Source organism: Protomyctophum parallelum, assembly GCF_964188405.1.
Source record: "Protomyctophum parallelum genome assembly, chromosome: 1".
Lineage (NCBI taxonomy): Eukaryota > Metazoa > Chordata > Actinopteri > Myctophiformes > Myctophidae > Protomyctophum > Protomyctophum parallelum.
Window position 1 is genome coordinate 77,159,330 of NC_139697.1, and position 20,190 is coordinate 77,179,519.

The 20,190-nt window shown below is 44.7% G+C and overlaps 1 protein-coding gene across 1 annotated transcript in view; it reads right to left on the minus strand.

Moving 5' to 3' along the window:
- Positions 1-6,443: 6,443 nt before the first annotated feature.
- Positions 6,444-20,190, minus strand: part of LOC310855054 (teneurin-2-like) — a gene marked incomplete at its 5' end in the record, with an annotated part of 111,946 nt that continues 98,199 nt past the window's right edge. The window contains 9 exons of the mRNA XM_083759909.1: positions 6,444-7,280; positions 7,761-7,991; positions 9,174-9,304; positions 9,452-9,621; positions 14,238-14,335; positions 14,479-14,589; positions 17,057-17,213; positions 18,674-18,960; positions 19,425-19,583. Coding sequence (XP_083616035.1) covers positions 6,765-7,280; positions 7,761-7,991; positions 9,174-9,304; positions 9,452-9,621; positions 14,238-14,335; positions 14,479-14,589; positions 17,057-17,213; positions 18,674-18,960; positions 19,425-19,583 — 1,860 coding nt within the window. The 3' untranslated portion in view covers positions 6,444-6,764. The remainder of the gene's footprint in view (positions 7,281-7,760; positions 7,992-9,173; positions 9,305-9,451; positions 9,622-14,237; positions 14,336-14,478; positions 14,590-17,056; positions 17,214-18,673; positions 18,961-19,424; positions 19,584-20,190) is intronic.

A 20,190-nucleotide genomic window follows, 5' to 3' on the forward strand; every position in this document is an offset into this window, starting at 1 on the left:
ATAATAATAAGTTCCAGCAATAAACTGTCTGTGTGGTAATGACTTCTCATCCGTTTTGTATTGTCAATAAATATGTAAAGAAGAAGAAAGATTAGATTTTCTATTGATGCCTTCAGTTCACCTATTTGGCCGCTTGATGGCATTATTATCCCATTTTAATTTTGACTCATTTCGTAGGTAAAAATAGAGCTGTTTTTAAAAAGCTAGAAAAAGACATGACAAAGCAGCAGCTTTTTATAACATTCAATTTTTATCTGGGTCTACACTCTACAGTTTAGGCCTACATTTTATTGTAGCGTCCAGTGGGTGGTTCGTGGCTCTGACTTTCTTTTGATCATCCATGACTCTGGGAGTTTTATTATAGGCTATTGATTGTAATTTATCAGGATCTGGGCTATACCTATGTTTAAAATAACAATTTAGCTGTTAGCCGATACCGATACCAATATTAGTTTGCTTGAGTGGCAGTCTCTGTTGCAGTTTCTGCAGATGTACTGCCTCTGTGGGTGCTGATGTCACCTTTTGTTGTTTTATGTAATTTAATTTTATGTAAATTGTAAGCTTAAATATAAATATCGGCTACTGCCATCGGTTAATGCCAGCTTTATAATTTGCTGATACCGATATTGACAGATAATGGCAATCGGCCGATACCGATGTGTGGCCGATATATCCAGCGATATATCGGTGCATCGATAATTGATTGTGTGGTTTACTATTGGAATGCGTTGGTGATTTCATGTGTTATGTTCAGGGATGGATTCAGATTCACAGAAGCACCCATGGCCCCTGGTGTGAGTTGTGACTATACTGTTAGTTATATGGCAGACCCTTGAAGTGTTTAATTGTAGGCTACCAAGTTTGGTGTGTATTGTAGCAATACGCATCCTATAGGGCCCCCTGGAAGCCATGTGTGGCCCCTGGTGTGTGACGTATGTCTATTGTCATGGCAGACCCCTGAACAGTGTTTGTGCCCATTCTTGGTGCAGATTGGATCAACAGTGCGCCTGTGGCACCCAGGGCCCCCTAGCCGGGGCTATTCTGATGACCCGACCCTGACCAGACAGTGATTATGTCAAGTTTGGTGTGGATCGGACTAGGTGCGCCTTGCAAATCTGCATTTTATGTTTGTGGACATCGTTCACCGTCTGCCCTTCCACCCTTCATCATCATATTTATTTATTTGGCATTTGAGCCATGGACCACCATTTCAGTCAGGACAACTCAAGAATGGATAGAATATATAACATGAGCAATATATTTATTATGGTTTGGCGCTGAATTGGAACTGCTTTTTAGGTACTCAGATCAAGAGCATCAGTAAATTAAAGTAATGCAGATGTTTAACTATAATTTAACTCTAGAGAGCGTAAAATGAAACCAAATGGACCCGAAACCCACCTTACATTATCTTCCCCAACTGAAATTATATCAAAACAGAGTTCAGAATAACATTAACATAAGTCAACAAACCATGTGTGTTAAGAATTACTTCATAAGTAATAACAGCTATCTAAGTACAGCAACCCGCTTTAGAAAGGGTGAATATGTGATGTGACAATTATTTTTGCCATTACCATTCCCCCCCCCCCCCCCCCCCCCCCCCAACTGAGTCCCATGTAAACTCCCATTGTTTACATTGTGTTCACACATTCAAGACACAAGTCTTGTGTCTGACACCGGTCTTGTGTCTGAACGCAGCTTTGATGGCTGTGTTCTGCCCCCCTCGGGTCCCTCCCCACAGCAAACAAATGTTTGGTCAAACCATTGGGCTGTACAATAATCTCCTATCTCGGCCCCGCCCCGCTCCCCTCCACCCCACCCCCTCCTGTCGCCAAACAATGGGAGCGGGGCGGGGCAGAGATAGACCCTTATTCCCTATTGTGGGGCCTATTGTGCTTGATTGGAACGCCCGGCCAAGCCAGTGGCACCGCAGCCACCGAGTATCTGAATCGCAGTCTCCACGCCACTGCGGTGAGCAAGAACCTGAGTGTCCCTTTGCTGCTCACTCGCTTTATGTTCCGATTGAGACTTTTGGTTTGAAAACCGAAGCGAATAAATGGAGCTGAAAGTGAAAATCCAGGTCAGTACTCAAAAAGTCAGCAATTTATTGACACGTTGCTCACTCGAAAGAATGATTGGACAGTCATTTATGTCACTAAAAATACTTAAAAAGAGTTTTTATTGAACACCCCATTGGAGTTAATTGCGGAAGTACTATGTGCATGATTTTACCTGGCTGTGAAAATGTAATCAGTTACAAATAATTTCTGATTGCATCATGGTACAACAATTACTAATTAATTACCCAATAGATTACTTCTGACTGCAATCTAATTATACATAACTTCCTCAAGACAGTTTACAGGACTATAATAGTAATATGCTTGATTTTCTTTTTTCTTTTTCTCTTTTTTACAAAACCTTGTGACTATTTAAAGTGCTATACAATTATGAATCATAAGGATGCTGAGACACTTACGTCTTCATCTTTCAAAAATGTCATTTCCCGATACACATAATGTGATCCATCAGACTCACTGGAATCAGCCTGCACATGGTAGTTTATTTTTTCTTCTCTTTTTTTGTAATGTGACTATTAGTAATCCAAGGATTACTATTACATTTACTTACCAACACTGTAGGTTACCATTTACACAATCTTTGCCATTACTATACACAACAAAAGAAACATAATGACTCATTTAGGCAGAGAATTTTGTGAAAATACATGAAAATCTGTAAAACATCTGTAAGAAAGAAGAGAAAAAAAGAAATAATATAAAGAAAGAAAGAAAGCAACAGCCAGCAGCAATACTTCTTCCCCCCCCCCCCCCCCCCCCCTTTCCAGTTATCTGGCTAATTGCAGATTGTGCCTTCTTAACATACAATTTTACATATCATTTTTTACATAATGGCTGTCGGGCAGAAATGTGTTTTTTTTCCTCCCACAAATTAATGCCATATTTTAGACTTTGCTGTATGACAGTGTCACCCAAAAGTAATGGGAATAGCCAATGTGCTGTGCATGCTCTTAGATCTGCTATATCTTAATAGAATGAAGATTCTTGAAAAATGGTTGCCTATAATGCCTTGCCCAAAATAGGGACGACAGGTTGAAAGTGGTTAAGTCTGTCTGTGGTGTTTTATAAATATTTAGCTTCAAGAACCCATTCCTGGTAGGATGTCTTATTTATTGATGATGACGCAGCAGCAGGAACAACAACAACAAGAATGACTGTTTCGACACACAGCAGAATTATCACGTTGAAGAAGGCCGTGTGCAGAAACCTTCATTCTTGCTGCTGCTGGCTGGCTAATCATGAATAAATAAGAGATGCTAAAAGGACTTAAAGAGAGTGCTGGTGAACTTTTTAAGCTACTTGACTCCTTTCAGAGCCTTGCACCCGATATGTGAACCATTAACTGATGAGTGCTCACATTCTCTTTTTCCAAGTTATTCTATAAATATCAAATGTAGTTACAAGAGCTTGTGACTAAATAACTACTACATTGGATTCCATTGGAACACAGATACTTTTTTCATTTTCTGAAAAGAACGACATGCGGCTTCTGCCCGCCAGAGATTATATTAGTACACACACCTCCAAGTACTCCATAGGAATTCATGAATTGTTGAGAGTTGAGCACCAATATTGGTTTTCAGTCTGAAAAAAGTCAGTCATACAGTACACATTCACACTTGTGAGCTAGCCAATACAATGACTGCCAAATGGTTCCTTTTTAGACACATTGACTGAAACAGGTAAACATTTTCTTCTGCCAAAGTGAAATATCAACAAACATTAAGAACATATTTAAATCCTTACAAAAAACAGAGCAGAAATGATAACCTTTTGTCTAAGTCAAAATTCTATACAAACTGTTAAGCACACGTTCTTCATGATTGTCGTTTTAGTGCAATATAAAGAACTCAAGAGGAAATGATCTGACATAGTATCAGTACGTCTGAACACTTTATCTGCAACAAATCGATAGCAAGCTACTGTAGAGACAGCAAAACAGACAGAAAGACAGCAAGAGAGGTAAAAAGACTGAAGTTTCTTAGTTTCAGAAATATTACATTTACCAGCTATTGCATTTTCTAGTGATCCAATAGGCCTCTCACTGCCAAGCTGTGTCGATTTTTTTTTTTTTTTTTTATCAATGCAGCCCATTCACAAATCAGGGCCGGCTGATTATGTTTTTACCCCTGTCTGTCGGTCTGTGTGTCCGTTTCTGTATGTGAGATTCAGAGGCTATGTCTCGCAACCTACTACACCAGTAGATGTCTTTTGTGCACAGTCTGCAGTGCACACTGCCACTAAGCCAAGGTCATAGCTGCTTGCTATCAGCTGCTTGCAGCGCGCGCTTTGGCTGCCTGCTCTAAGTATTCTTTTTAAATTGTTGGACAGAGATGGCGGGCCCCTATTATTTACATTCCTGTCCTGATTTGTGTTCCCAGTCTGGCCCTGTAGAAACATAATGGACAAAAGGCATTAACGATCAGCATCCTTTATAATATATTAAAAAAAGTCACACCCGTGTGAAGTGGGGGGGCGCTATTATCATCGTACATCATCTCATTCCGGCCAATCAGAATTGGCCTCCCCACTTTTGTCTTCAATATACAACAATGTTTGTGTTTACATTATGATGTAAAATTGTCCATTCATTGTCAATGGGAATTTAATGTTTGTGTAGGACAATGTTTGTGTTTACATTATGATGTAAAATTGTCCATTCATTGTCAATGGGAATTTAATGTTTGTGTTTACATTATGATGTAAAATTGTCCATTCATTGTCAATGGGAATGTAATGTTTGTGTAGGACAAAGTTTGTGGACACACAAAAAGCTGCACATAGGGGGCTAGTGCCCCTAAAAAAAGCATTTCCCCCCCATTGCTCTGTGCCTTTCCATACACATGCACGCCAAAACAATGTCATCACATCATGAACCACAGAGATACACAACGATGGAGGGAGGCAGGGGCACGTCTCCTGGCGGAGATGTGTTCCCCACGGAGCACCCCTCTCTAGTTTCATTTTACAATACATACATACATGCATTCCCAGAGGACCATGGGTTGAGTCACTGGTGTTATGTACATCCAACTGACTGGGTCCAGGGTTCTATGGGACTTCAATTCCGGTCCCTGTGCTAAACGTCTTGGGTGAGCTTTAGGAAACCCAATTGTCAGGCTTGGAGACGAATCATATTTGCAACCTATCTCCTTGTGAACTCCCGACTATGTCTGCTCTGCTTTATTACCTGTTGGTAATAATATCGTGTTTTGACAACCAAGATTGCAGACAATACTGTAGCACAAATAACATTGCTGTAATACTGTGCAGCAACACTAATCAGTCATTGGCCATTGGCCAAAGATGGGTGTCCAAAAGTGCTGTCAACTTTCCGACAAACGAGGAAGTGAGGTGATGTTTCTCTGGCTGTAACAAATTAATGGAGGTACAGTAACGTCTTTTGGGCAACGCTGGCAGTTTGAACATTCTGTAAGGAAGTAAATACATTATTTTTGCCCTTTCCATTTTCTCTCGGATGGTGTGAAATCCTTAAACACTCTCTTCCCCCGTTATACAGGCTGATTAGAAAAGATGATCTAATAAACACACTACAATCAACAGTTTACAAACTTTTAAGACCCACCGGAAACGGGTTGAGATCTACATGTAGTCCTCAAACCATAGTTTGCAAAGCGCTGGTGTTTGGAGGGGTCCCTGACGGTTTCCCCTCAGTCACCACAGTAGGAAGGTCAGGGTGTGGGTCTCGATGATGTCACAGTTCCTATGCCAAGTCAATGTAAAGCGGCAATTTGGTGGCCCTCATCAGTGTCCATTTCAATTTAAAGGATAATTCTGGACCGGCGCTTTTCTTATCGTAATCTGATTTTATTATATCCAACAACCAGCATGGACTGCAGCTCAGAGCATGGGTCTAAACCCCAACCACACCGGTAGGAACTTTTGGTTGACCTTAAAAACCCATCTTGACCCTTTGGTGTGGTTTGGGCTTTAGGCTTGTTCGCCTTTGGGACAAAACACTGTGCAACGACTTTGGTCATTATGAAAGACAGATGTGTAGGTAAAAAAAAATCAAGCGATCAAAATAAGTGATTTAGCGTATGACCCAACGCGCAGTCGGAGCTGCGCTGCGCTCTGGATGTTATGTAATATTTCACCTGTACCACTCGTCATTGGATGAATAAAATCACACCAGATTAAGAAAACAGTTAATCCGGAATTCTCCTTTAAACTGTGTAAAAAAAAGTGATGACAACCCACAGGAGATTTTGATCCTGTTGATTCCATCATTCCTCTTAAAATTCCCTTTTTAGAATTATTTGTTTGGGAGTCCGAGCAGTCCTACACATCTATAATGGAGATTGACATTTTAGCCATTTAGTTGATGCTGTTATCAAGAGCAATATACAATTAGTGCAAAATGATAAACTTGAATTTATAGACTGCCAACATTACAAACTACAAAGGACAAACTCTGTTTTCCTGCTTTTTATATTTTTTATCAGATAAGTATAATATGTATTATTTTCTTTTTTATCCAGATTCCCTCCAGTGCAAAAGATCCCACCGTTCTGTCTTGAGGCTATTTTGCATCCCTCTCTGTAAACATTTTGGTTGAATTAATCTGGGAGGGGTGCAAAACAGCAACCAGAGTAATGTGTTGCTTCTCTGCGATATTCCACACCGGTGCTACAGATGACGTTACCTCCCCGGTGTCTGTTACCTCCTTCCCGCCTCGTTCTGACGGAGAAACTGAATGTTGGTGCTGCTGTCGGCTAGCTCGGGGTACTGCTCCACGGGCAGGATGTAGTATCCGTCGTAGCCGCTCACCTTCCCCGTCGACAGCAGCTCCTGCCTCTCTCCCTCCGCCCACACCCTCCCGCCGTCCCTCTCCCTCCCCTCCCTGGCCCGCTGCACCTCTCTCGCCCAGGCCCGCGCCACGGCCCGGGCGTGCGCCTCCTCCGCCAGCCGCGCCCTCTCGCGCTCCAGCACCTCGGCGCCCAGGCCGTAGCGTATGCTGACGGACATGGCCGCGCTGTGGATCTCGATGATCAGGCCTCGGCGGGAGCGGCCGCTGATGGTGACGTTGAGGCCGCTGTCCAGGGACTTCCTGCCGCCGGTCACACCCAGGGGGAGGAGCTCGGGCTCGGCCATGCCCAGCTTGACCAGGAAGTGGCAGTCCCTCCCGTCCACTGTCGAGCGCGAGCCCTCCAGGTAGAGGGCGCCGTTCAGCACCTACACGAGGGAGAGGAAAGCGGAACGACGTCGATGCGGTCAACAATCTATTACAAAGAATGGATTGTCTAGAATCTAGATCAGTAGTTCCCGAACCTTTTAGCTAGACCAAACTAGTTTCTTTTGGGAATGTTTTTTGAAAATGCTTTGAAATAATAATAATTCCAAACAAAATGTAGCAAACAAAAAGAATAAAGGAACCCGACCCAGTGTTTGCGAACCAGTGATTTATAGACCACTGTTTCTCAATGTCTAGTCCGGGGCCGACCAGGGGTCTGTAACTCTGAGACGATACAAATTGAACAATGTTCATCTTGTAATCTACACTGTGAAATTCTGTATAAATGCAGTGCACAAATGGAACCAAATGGACCCGTAAGGTCCCATGTGGTTCCATCTCAGAGTTACAGACCTGTAAGGGTCCATTGGGACCCCCTGGTAATCCCTGGACCTGAGGTTTTAGACAAAATTCTTTCCCACCTGAGCAATCTTTCTACTGTCCTCTCCAGCCAATCCGGATGCGACAGCAACGACGCGGCTCTCTCTTATGCCCAACATTATTCCTCGAAGCAGAGCAGGAGTCCGGGACCCGAACCAATACCCGGGTCGGTCCTTTCGACCCGGCTTGGCATCTTTATCCAGAGTTCTGCCCTCCAGAGCCATGAAGGCCTGGTTCAGACGATCCATGGACTGCTGGACCCCTGAGATTGACTGACCGGAGGGAGTCAGGAGGAAGATAATGAGAGGGACGTTAGGTGGTTTACTTAAAGATGGAGTGGCCTGATGTTTTTCCACCCTAAAACATGATCATCAGGTATTAGTATTATATAAGGAGGAATCATTTTTTCAAAAAAGCTTACAGTATTTGTTAAAATGTCATTTTTATGTGATATGGACACGCCCACCAGTTCATTAAGTATGCCTGGTTTGCCTGGAGGGTGGTGATCCACCTGAACTGAAGCCGCATCCACAGCTGTTGTTGTATGATAAAGGGGGAGGGGTTAGGGGAGGGGATGATATTGTGATGTCACTATATCACCATTTTATTTTCATTGGCATATTTGACTGTCAAGGTTTCAGCCTCCAGGAAAAAAACATAAATACAAAGGGAAGACATCATTGCACATAACAACCACACCAAGTGGTCTAATGAGTCACGGCACTCCATCTTTAAGTAAAAGTAGCAATACTGCAAAGTAGACTTGAAATGTAGACAAAATGTACTTTAAGTACCAAAAGTAGAAAGTACTCATTATGCAAAATGGCCCATTTCAAGTTTTCAAATGTTTCAACGCATTGTGAGCTTGTAGATCATCTATTTTCTAGTAACCGAAATGTATATATTGCTGAAGTGGGTAATGCATGTTTTTTGATAACTCAAACCCTTAGATCTCCATATATGGAGCTGACCATTCCATATGTTGATCCTTCCCCATCCATCCTTCCTCTTCGATGTCTCCCTTTTAACTGATTGATACCTGTCCATTTAAACTCTAGATGGGCCTGCCCCAAAGTTATTAGTGCAGCTATAGTTCTCAACAGGCCCGAAAATTAAGATCTTACCCCCCATGCTAAAGCGCCAGTATTCGCCCAGCAGTCTGCTGTCACCCAGGCAGATATGTTGATCTGAGCCCCCATTCCAAAGCGCCAGCGCTCGCCCAGCAGTCTGCTGTCACCCAGGCAGATATGTTGATCTGAGCCCCCATTCCAAAGCGCCAGCGCTCGCCCAGCAGTCTGCTGTCACCCAGGCGGATGCGTGCACGCGACCTTGCCCTAAAGGGCGAGGTCGCTTCTCGCCCTCAGGCGTCTTACTGGTTTTACACCACTGGTTAGGGGAAGGTTCTTTGGCAACAGGAGTGAAAGGAAGGAAGGAAGGAAATATGGATGGAATACCTGCGTTTTTTCCCAGTAGTAGCTAGCCAACAGTTCATAGTGAGGCTCAGTGAAATAAAGCGGAGGTCGAGGGAATCCAGGGATTATGTTACTGAGCTGGAAACCAAACATCACCAACCAGCTTTTAACATCTGCAGAAAGACAGACGCACAAAAAGACAGAGAGAGAGAGAGAATTAGGAAGAAGAAAAAAACTAGTAGCATGAACAAAACACCTTTTGTCTTTTCACCCTCCTGCTTAGCATCAGGGTGTATAATAAAACAATCCCTCGTCATTACCTGTCACGTAGTTCTTGAGGTTGATGACGTCACTCAGAGGGTTGTTGTTCTTAAACATGTATAGGTTGAAGGGGGCAGGGTCGTGGGCCGTCCTGGGGAGCAAGCTGTGGTCCGGACTCATCCAGCGGCCCGCCAGGACATCGTAGTCTCTCTGGCCAAAGTGGACCAGTCTGGAGGAGGAAGAAAGAGACATGTTGTCAGTGGAGCAGTCTGGGGACGGAGGAGGAAGAAAGAGACATGTTGTCAGTGGAGCAGTCTGGGGACGGAGGAGGGAGAAAGAGACATGTTGTCAGTGGAGCAGTCTGGAGACGGAGGAGGAAGACAGAGAAAGAGACATGTTGTCAGTGGAGCAGTCTGGAGACGAAGGAGGAAGAAAGAGACATGTTGTCAGTGGAGCAGTCTGGAGACGGAGGAGGAAGAAAGAGACATGTTGTCAGTGGAGCAGTCTGGAGACGGAGGAGGAAGACAGAGAAAGAGACATGTTGTCAGTGGACCAGTCTGGAGACGAAGGAGGAAGAAAGAGACATGTTGTCAGTGGAGCAGTCTGGAGACGGAGGAGGAAGACAGAGAAAGAGACATGTTGTCAGTGGACCAGTCTGGAGACGGAGGAGGAAGAAAGAGACATGTTGTCAGTGGAGCAGTCTGGAGACGAAGGAGGAAGACAGAGAAAGAGACATGTTGTCAGTGGAGCAGTCTGGAGACGGAGGAGGAAGAAAGAGACATGTTGTCAGTGGAGCAGTCTGGAGACGGAGGAGGAAGAAAGAGACATGTTGTCAGTGGAGCAGTCTGGAGACGAAGGAGGAAAAAAGAGACATGTTGTCAGTGGAGCAGTCTGGAGACGAAGGAGGAAGAAAGAGACATGTTGTCAGTGGAGCAGTCTGGAGACGAAGGAGGAAAAAAGAGACATGTTGTCAGTGGAGCAGTCTGGAGACGAAGGAGGAAAAAAGAGACATGTTGTCAGTGGAGCAGTCTGGAGACGAAGGAGGAAGAAAGAGACATGTTGTCAGTGGAGCAGTCTGGAGACGGAGGAGGAAGAAAGAGACATGTTGTCAGTGGAGCAGTCTGGAGACGGAGGAGGAAGAAAGAGACATGTTGTCAGTGGAGCAGTCTGGAGACGGAGGAGGAAGACAGAGAAAGAGACATGTTGTCAGTGGAGCAGTCTGGAGACGGAGGAGGAAGAAAGAGACATGTTGTCAGTGGAGCAGTCTGGAGACGAAGGAGGAAGAAAGAGACATGTTGTCAGTGGAGCAGTCTGGAGACGGAGGAGGAAGACAGAGAAAGAGACATGTTGTCAGTGGAGCAGTCTGGAGACGGAGGAGGAAGACAGAGAAAGAGACATGGTGTCAGTGGAGCAGTCTGGAGACGAAGGAGGAAGAAAGAGACATGTTGTCAGTGGAGCAGTCTGGAGACGGAGGAGGAAGAAAGAGACATGTTGTCAGTGGAGCAGTCTGGAGACGGAGGAGGAAGACAGAGAAAGAGACATGTTGTCAGTGGAGCAGTCTGGAGACGAAGGAGGAAGAAAGAGACATGTTGTCAGTGGAGCAGTCTGGAGACGGAGGAGGAAGAAAGAGACATGTTGTCAGTGGAGCAGTCTGGAGACGGAGGAGGAAGAAAGAGACATGTTGTCAGTGGAGCAGTCTGGAGACGGAGGAGGAAGAAAAAGACATGTTGTCAGTGGAGCAGTCTGGGGACGGAGGAGGAAGAAAGAGACATCTTGTCAGTGGAGCAGTCTGGAGACGAAGGAGGAAGAAAGAGACATGTTGTCAGTGGAGCAGTCTGGAGACGAAGGAGGAAGACAGAGAAAGAGACATGTTGTCAGTGGAGCAGTCTGGAGACGAAGGAGGAAGAAAGAGACATGTTGTCAGTGGAGCAGTCTGGAGACGGAGGAGGAAGAAAGAGACATGTTGTCAGTGGAGCAGTCTGGAGACGGAGGAGGAAGACAGAGAAAGAGACATGTTGTCAGTGGAGCAGTCTGGAGACGGAGGAAGAAGAAAGAGAAAGAGACATGTTGTCAGTGGAGCAGTCTGGAGACGGAGGAGGAAGAAAGAGAAAGAGACATGTTGTCAGTGGAGCAGTCTGGAGACGGAGGAAGAAGAAAGAGAAAGAGACATGTTGTCAGTGGAGCAGTCTGGAGACGGAGGAAGAAGAAAGAGAAAGAGACATGTTGTCAGTGGAGCAGTCTGGAGACGGAGGAGGAAGACAGAGAAAGAGACATGTTGTCAGTGGAGCAGTCTGGAGACGAAGGAGGAAAAAAGAGACATGTTGTCAGTGGAGCAGTCTGGAGACGAAGGAGGAAGAAAGAGACATGTTGTCAGTGGAGCAGTCTGGAGACGAAGGAGGAAGAAAGAGACATGTTGTCAGTGGAGCAGTCTGGAGACGAAGGAGGAAGAAAGAGACATGTTGTCAGTGGAGCAGTCTGGAGACGGAGGAGGAAGAAAGAGAAAGAGACATGTTGTCAGTGGAGCAGTCTGGAGACGGAGGAGGAAGACAGAGAAAGAGACATGTTGTCAGTGGAGCAGTCTGGAGATGAAGGAGGAAGAAAGAGACATGTTGTCAGTGGAGCAGTCTGGAGACGAAGGAGGAAGAAAGAGACATGTTGTCAGTGGAGCAGTCTGGAGACGGAGGAGGAAGAAAGCGACATGTTTTCAGTGGAGCAGTCTGGAGACGAAGGAGGAAGAAAGAGACATGTTGTCAGTGGAGCAGTCTGGAGACGAAGGAGGAAGAAAGAGACATGTTGTCAGTGGAGCAGTCTGGAGACGGAGGAGGAAGACAGAGAAAGAGACATGTTGTCAGTGGAGCAGTCTGGAGACGAAGGAGGAAGAAAGAGACATGTTGTCAGTGGAGCAGTCTGGAGACGAAGGAGGAAGAAAGAGACATGTTGTCAGTGGAGCAGTCTGGGGACGAAGGAGGAAGACAGAGAAAGAGACATGTTGTCAGTGGAGCAGTCTGGAGACGAAGGAGGAAGAAAGAGACATGTTGTCAGTGGAGCAGTCTGGAGACGGAGGAGGAAGAAAGAGACATGTTGTCAGTGGAGCAGTCTGGAGACGGAGGAGGAAAAAAGAGACATGTTGTCAGTGGAGCAGTCTGGAGACGGAAGAGGAAGAAAGCGACATGTTTTCAGTGGAGCAGTCTGGAGACGAAGGAGGAAGAAAGAGACATGTTGTCAGTGGAGCAGTCTGGAGACGAAGGAGGAAGAAAGAGACATGTTGTCAGTGGAGCAGTCTGGAGACGAAGGAGGAAGAAAGAGACATGTTGTCAGTGGAGCAGTCTGGGGACGAAGGAGGAAGACAGAGAAAGAGACATGTTGTCAGTGCAGCAGTCTGGAGACGAAGGAGGAAGAAAGAGACATGTTGTCAGTGGAGCAGTCTGGAGACGGAGGAGGAAGAAAGAGACATGTTGTCAGTGGAGCAGTCTGGAGACGGAGTAGGAAAAAAGAGACATGTTGTCAGTGGAGCAGTCTGGAGACGGAGGAGGAAGAAAGAGACATGTTGTCAGTGGAGCAGTCTGGAGACGGAAGAGGAAGAAAGCGACATGTTTTCAGTGGAGCAGTCTGGAGACGAAGGAGGAAGAAAGAGACATGTTGTCAGTGAAGCAGTCTGGGGACGAAGGAGGAAGACAGAGAAAGAGACATGTTGTCAGTGGAGCAGTCTGGAGACGAAGGAGGAAGAAAGAGACATGTTGTCAGTGGAGCAGTCTGGAGACGGAGGAGGAAGAAAGAGACATGTTGTCAGTGGAGCAGTCTGGAGACGGAGGAGGAAGAAAGAGACATGTTGTCAGTGGAGCAGTCTGGAGACGGAGGAGGAAGAAAGAGACATGTTGTCAGTGGAGCAGTCTGGAGACGAAGGAGGAAGACAGAGACATGTTGTCAGTGGAGCAGTCTGGAGACGGAGGAGGAAGACAGAGAAAGAGACATGTTGTCAGTGGAGCAGTCTGGAGACGGAGGAGGAAGACAGAGAAAGAGACATGTTGTCAGTGGAGCAGTCTGGGGACGAAGGAGGAAGAAAGAGACATGTTGTCAGTGGAGCAGTCTGGAGACGGAGGAGGAAGAAAGAGACATGTTGTCAGTGGAGCAGTCTGGAGACGGAGGAGGAAGACAGAGAAAGAGACATGTTGTCAGTGGAGCAGTCTGGAGACGGAGGAGGAAGACAGAGAAAGAGACATGTTGTCAGTGGAGCAGTCTGGAGACGGAAGAGACAGTGGTGTAAAGTAACTCAGTCAATACATGCACTCTGACTCAAGTGCTGTAGGCCTACTTGAGTGCAACCTTGAGGCAATGTTTTTTAACTTTTGTTTATTTAACATGATTCACATGATTTATGAAAACGAAACTAAAACTGAAGGGGGGGACATTTACATGGTTACCAAAAATAGACGATCTACAATAAAGCTCATTGAGGGGATATTAAAAGCAGAGGTATGGATTCCCCCCCCCCCCCCCCCCCCCCCAGACGCTGCAGAACCCTGGATTCAAGAATTATGCAAGCAGGGACACTTCTGCTGTGAAATCAATCATGCTTTTAGCCTCGTCATTGATTTGGATAACATCTGATCATGTTGCTGATATTCAGAGTTAAGGTGTTATTGTTGTCTAGCAGAATTAAACGATTCAGCTCTTACATAAAACAGAGATCTCTGCTGTCTCATGATTGGCCAAAGTATAATACTGTAACTTTGTGATTCCTATCATTTTTATTTATTTCAAGGACCCCTGTTTTATGTGCATTTTAGGAGTTTTTTTATACCGCTGGTGGTCCCCGGACCTGACGTTGAGAAACATTGCTGTTACCTGGTCAAGGGATCATACAGGCCGCCATGGAAACCAATGACCAAAGGGAAGTCTGGGTTGGTATCGTGGTATATCTCACCATATGCTGTGTACTGAACCTGAGATAGATCAAGATATAATATACAACAATATAATAAAAGATTATACATTTACATTAACATTTTGTCGCTGTCTGTCTGTCTGTCTGTCTGTCTGTCTGTCTGTCTGTCTGTCTGTCTGTCTGTCTGTCTGTCTCTTTCACCTGTTTGACCAGCAGTCCGTTGCTACTGAACAGAGCCAGAGGGGTTCCTGTGTTATCCGAGGCGATGTAGTATTCTTCACCACCTGTCACCTCCATAGCAAACACTTGGCCCTGCAAACACACACATCATAACAATACAGCATAAACACTTGGCCCTGCCAACACACACACACATCATAACAATACAGCATAAACACATGGCCCTGCAAACACACACACACACACTGTTATCGCTCAGGCACCCAGACAAACCAGGAAACGCTGTTTTGGATTCACTGGACAAGTATCCACAACTTAAAAATACCGGGACGCGAAAATGAAATGAAGATAAGAAACGTGAAAAAATAGTGACCTGGACAGAGGACTGTAAGGAGGAAATGAGATGCGAGTTGGAAACGACTGACTGGCTATTTCTTAACTCATGTGACACCCCTCACGAACTGATTGACACGTTTACATCCTATCTGTTGTTTAATGAAAGTAAAATCATGCGAACTAAATCTGTCAAAATATTCCCTAATAACAATTTATGGATGTCTAGTGATCTGAAGGGTTGCATTCGTGAGAAAAAACGTGCTTTTAAAAATGGTGATGTTGAGTTAGTCAGAGAAAAAAGATGTGAATTAAGATCTAAACTGAGACAAGCAAAAATAGATTACAAAGATAAAGTTGAGTACCAATACTTTTCAGGGAATGCCAAGAAAGCATGGGAAGGTTTAAATGTGATGATGGGCAGGGAAACTAAGCACACTCAGTGAAAATGAAATTGTAGCTAGCCTTTCCTGTATTAAGCCCAACTCGGCCCCTGGGCCAGATGGCCTTAGAGGCAGAGTGTTGAAAGAAAATGTTCATGAACTTAAAGGTATTCTGTTGATGCTATTCCAGTATTTGCTTGACTCTCTAACAATGCCCAATTTATGGAAAATATCATGTATTGTGCCTCTCCCCAAGAAGCCTGGAGCCACTGAACTAAAAGACTTCAGGCCCATTGCTCTTACTTCCATTTTGGGAAAATGTTTTGAAAGAGTTATAAGCAGACAAATCACAGCGATGGTTTCTAACAGCTTAGATCATCTCCAATTTGCTTATAAAAGTCAGAGAGGAACTGATGATGCAACTATCAGCCTGCTTAACCCCCTGTCAAAGCATCTCCAAGTCCCCTCCCACTTTGCCAGGGTCCTTTTTATTGATTTTACCTCTGCTTTCAACAGCATGCAGATACATACCCTTCTGCAGAGACTCATTGACATAGGGGTAAATGGAGGTATTATCCATCTTGTCAGAGACTTCCTCTCTGACCGTCCTCAACAGGTCCGTGTTAATTATACTCTGTCCGACATCACTGTGCTTAACACCGGTGCTCCACAGGGGACTATCTTATCCCCCTTACTTTTCTCCTTATATACAAATGAATTCCAGTTAGACCAGGATATGTTTCATTTGTTCAAATATGCGGATGATATGGCCCTGGTTGCCTTACTGAAGAAGGGGGACACAGTGGGGGAGGAAGCATACAGAGCGTGTATGTGTTATCTCTTCAGAACTGGTGCGATAAAAGCTCCTTAGGGATCAATGTGACAAAAACAAAATAACTTGTCATTCATGAAAAGGAACCTGTGCAGTCCATTACAATTGGTGGACAAATAGTGGAGGTAGTAGACACTTTTAAATACTTAGGCACATATATTGACAGCAAACTCAATTTCAGTGAAAATACTGACCAGATTTTTAAAACTTGTAACCAACGCCTCCACCTACTACGCAAGCTCAACTCCTTTAGAGTGAGCAAGCATATTATGGAAACAGTCTATAAAAACCTGATAGAGGGAATCTTGACTTTTAACATGTCAATGTGGTTTGGCAATCTAAATGTAAAAGGAAGAAGCAAGCTGCAGCAAATAGTAAACCTAGCCTCAAAAATAATTGGGAAGAGACAGCAACAATTAGGCTGTATCTACAAGGAGGTACTTCGTAAAAAAGCTATCAAGATAGCAAACGACCCCTCTCATCCACTCTGCAGGGAGTTCGAACTACTTCCCTCTGGTAGACGGTACAAAGTACCAAGAGCTAACCGTAACATTTAAAAAAAAATCTTTCATACCAAATGCCATTAAGGCACTAAATGATATAAAAATAATTGTGTTAAGTGTTGTTGCTGTTGTTGTAACCGTTTGTTTTTTACTGTTTGAGCCCAAAGACGAATTTCCACACGTGGACAATAAATGAAACTAACTAACTAACATACTTTCTCGTGAGACAAAGTAGCTGTAGATCTTTTTAGAAAAATGTTGTACATTTCCACCTCTAATGACATGACCAAAATAGGGACACCAGGTTTAAAGTTTAAGTCTGTCTCTTGTTAACAAGTATTAACAAGAGCTTGTGACTAAATAATATCTGCTTTAGATTAATTGGAACACAGGTTCTTTTTTTCCCCATTTACTGAAAAGTAACGATTTTGGACAGCGACATGATCCTGAATTATACAGGATAAAGAAAGCAAAAATAGACAGACAGACAGACAGACAGACAGACAGACAGACAGACAGACAGACAGACAGACAGACAGAGGTTTTACCTGGAGGTCATAGTAGAAGGCAGTGATCTCTCCACCTGAGTGGTTGTAGACATGGCTGATCCTCTCTGGGTAGTTCAGGTCAGCGTAGAAGAACTGCAGATGTACTCCTTGGTTGGTCTTTCTGGACACTCTGCGACCCAAGCCGTCATAACGGTACCTGGTACATGGAGTCAAACACCCATTCAGTTTTTGACAGCAAAAGTCTGATTTCAAATCAAATCTAACTTTATTTAGAAGCAAAACAGACAACAAGCAAGAAGCACAATATACAACAGGGGTCCTCAACTAGAAATGATGAAGGTCCACAAATATTTTTTTGAATAAGACAGAGGTCCGGTCCCATGCGCGGCGTCCATCGAAGAGCGGGGCTCTATGCCCGTTTAGTATGGTCAAGCCAAGCTTATACAAATCAGATCCCCTTCCACCCAACTAATAATGGGGTGCAGAGTGCAGGCCCGGAGTGGAACTCCAAATCAGGCCGGGAGTTATACGCCCTGGCAGGCCACACTGTGCGCGCATAGCGCGCGCCAGAATTTTGGGGGCCCTTGGGGGACATTTTGGGGGCCTTTGCAGCAATTTCACATGAGAAATGTATACCATCTGATGTTATTTATATTATTAACTTATTAACTTTTTGTTTTTGTTTTTTTGTTTTTTTGGGTGGTCCGCAAAGAGGTGGTCCGCGGTCCGGTCGCGGACCGCGGTCCGCCAGTTGAATACCCCTGATATACAAGCAAGAAACACAATGTGAGAAATGTCGGCATGATCCCAGGAATAACATAAGCATGAAAGATAAAAACAAAGACAGCTAAAGCAAAAGCAAACGTTAGATGGACTCAGATGGAATTAAAAGCCAGAGAAATTAGATGAGTCTTGAGCTGAGATTTAAAGACATTTATAGATTGGGCAGATCAAATATAGAAGGGCAGGCTCTTCCAGAGCCTGGGGGCTGCTCTGCCGCATGCGCCCCTAGTGCTTTTCCTAGTTGTTGGGTCCTCTAGCAGTAACTGATCAGCAGATCTCAGCGCTCTAGCTGGGGTGTAGGGTTTAACGAACTCGGAGAGATACTGGGGGGCCAGCCCGTTTAAACATTGAAAAGTAAATAAGATAACTTAAAAATCTATCCTAAAATTAACAGGGAGCCAGTGAGATGAGGCCAGTACAGGGGTTATATGTTCTCGTGTTTTAGTGCCATAGTCGAGCAGACAAAAATAATATCATACAGTTGATTCTACAGTAAATCTACAGTTGATTTTGTCAGCAAAAAGGCTTGCCTTGATGGCTGTCGTAAATCGTAATGGCTGACACTTGGTTGCATGCAATCAAGTGTCAGCTACACTTCAGCTACAGCTCAGCTACACCCGAACACAAACAAACACAAAGTTACTTGTGTTTTAGTTCTACAGGATCTCTTCTCTACTAGTCCCTCCCTAACATTTTAGTCTAGTTTTTAGTTGTTGAGAAAATAGTCAATATATTTAGTCTTATTTTTAGTCAGCATAGATTTGTTTTTATTTCGTTTTCATCAGTGAAAAAAGGGTAGTCGACTGAATTGTAATGAAAGCGTGTCCATCAACAAGCCAAGATAAGACACTGACAGTACAAACACAGACAGACCTGACGCTCCAGCCTCCAGGCAGTCTACTGTAAGCTCTCTCCAACAGGCCGTTGGAATTGTAGTCAAAGAACTCGGAGCCTCGCTGACTCAGCACCCCGTCCTCGTCCAGTCGGTACTGCATGTCCCCGAGTCTGGTGATGCGGTCTCTGAGGTCATAGCGCAGGGGGAGGAGCCTGGCCCCGGGGTTGCCGGCGTGGGCGTTGCTCGGGTGGCTGCTGCCGGGATTCAGAAGGTGGAGGTTTCCATTGAGGTCGTAGCTGTAGCGCCACGCCGACCAATCATTCACCTGGAAGGAAAGAAAGGAACATGCATCCATTTGGTTAAAAAAATGCATTGTCTTGAAGTTCATACAGTTCTGCTTGTAACATTATGTTACATTCATTCTTCTGTTACATGCATGTAGAGTTACCTAATGACCCTTGAATCAACGTCCCTTAATTGGAAACTAAATGACCCTAATGTCCCTTATTGAGCTGATAAGACACCCACCCACACGCACACACGCACACACACACACACACACACACACACACACACACACACACACACACACACACACACACACACACACGCACACACGCACACACACACACACACACACACACACACACGCACACTCTCTCTCTCTCTCTGGATTGAAATTGTGTATCTGTAAATATTTAAGCGATACGCTTAAATTGTTCTTCGCAGTGGTTCCCAAACCTTTTAGGTTGAGACCCAAGCGAGAGATTAGACGTATACTCTCCTCACCTTAACGCCTACCAGCTGGCCGTCTCCATCATATTCATATCTGTACTGGGTGGTGTTGGCGTACGCGCCAATCTTTATCTCTCTCTTCACAACCCGACCCATGCTGTCATACTGAACCGTCATCCAGTACATCAAGGACCTGAAGATCTCGTACTGGACCTAGAGAAGAGGCATTATGTTCAGAGGGAATGAGTGAAAAGCTGGACCTAGAGAAGAGGCATTATGTTCAGAGGGAATGAGTGAAAAGCTGGACCTAGAGAAGAGGCATTATGTTCAGAGGGAATGAGTGAAAAGCTGCAGTACGTTTCATATGCCTACCCGCGGGATTGGAACCCGGGTCTCCTCACATAAGTAAGCCTTGCCGAGTATGAGGCCTATAGGGCAGGAGCCTATAGCCTCCATTTTCGTCTGATCTTTCTAAATACACTGTTTTGGGCTTTAGCAGTGGGGAAGGGGTGTTCCCCCACTAAAGTTGATATTTTGGTTACCTGTCTAAATCCCTAAAACACCTCCGTTACCCGTTATATGCGTTATATGGTGTGGAAGAGTGTTGCGTTGCTGCCTTGAAGTCTCACTTGTGCTGTGCACCCCTCACACCTCTAGGCGCAAATACCGGTGTCGGCAAAAAAGATAGCGGGTGATGCTGGACGAAAATACCATTAAGGGACAGAGAAAGCTCCTATATTCGTAATTTTCGGGCAGCGGCTGAGTTGCGGGTCGCGTTGCGGGTAAAGGCGGCGACGAAATTAGATTACTATCGCCCGTT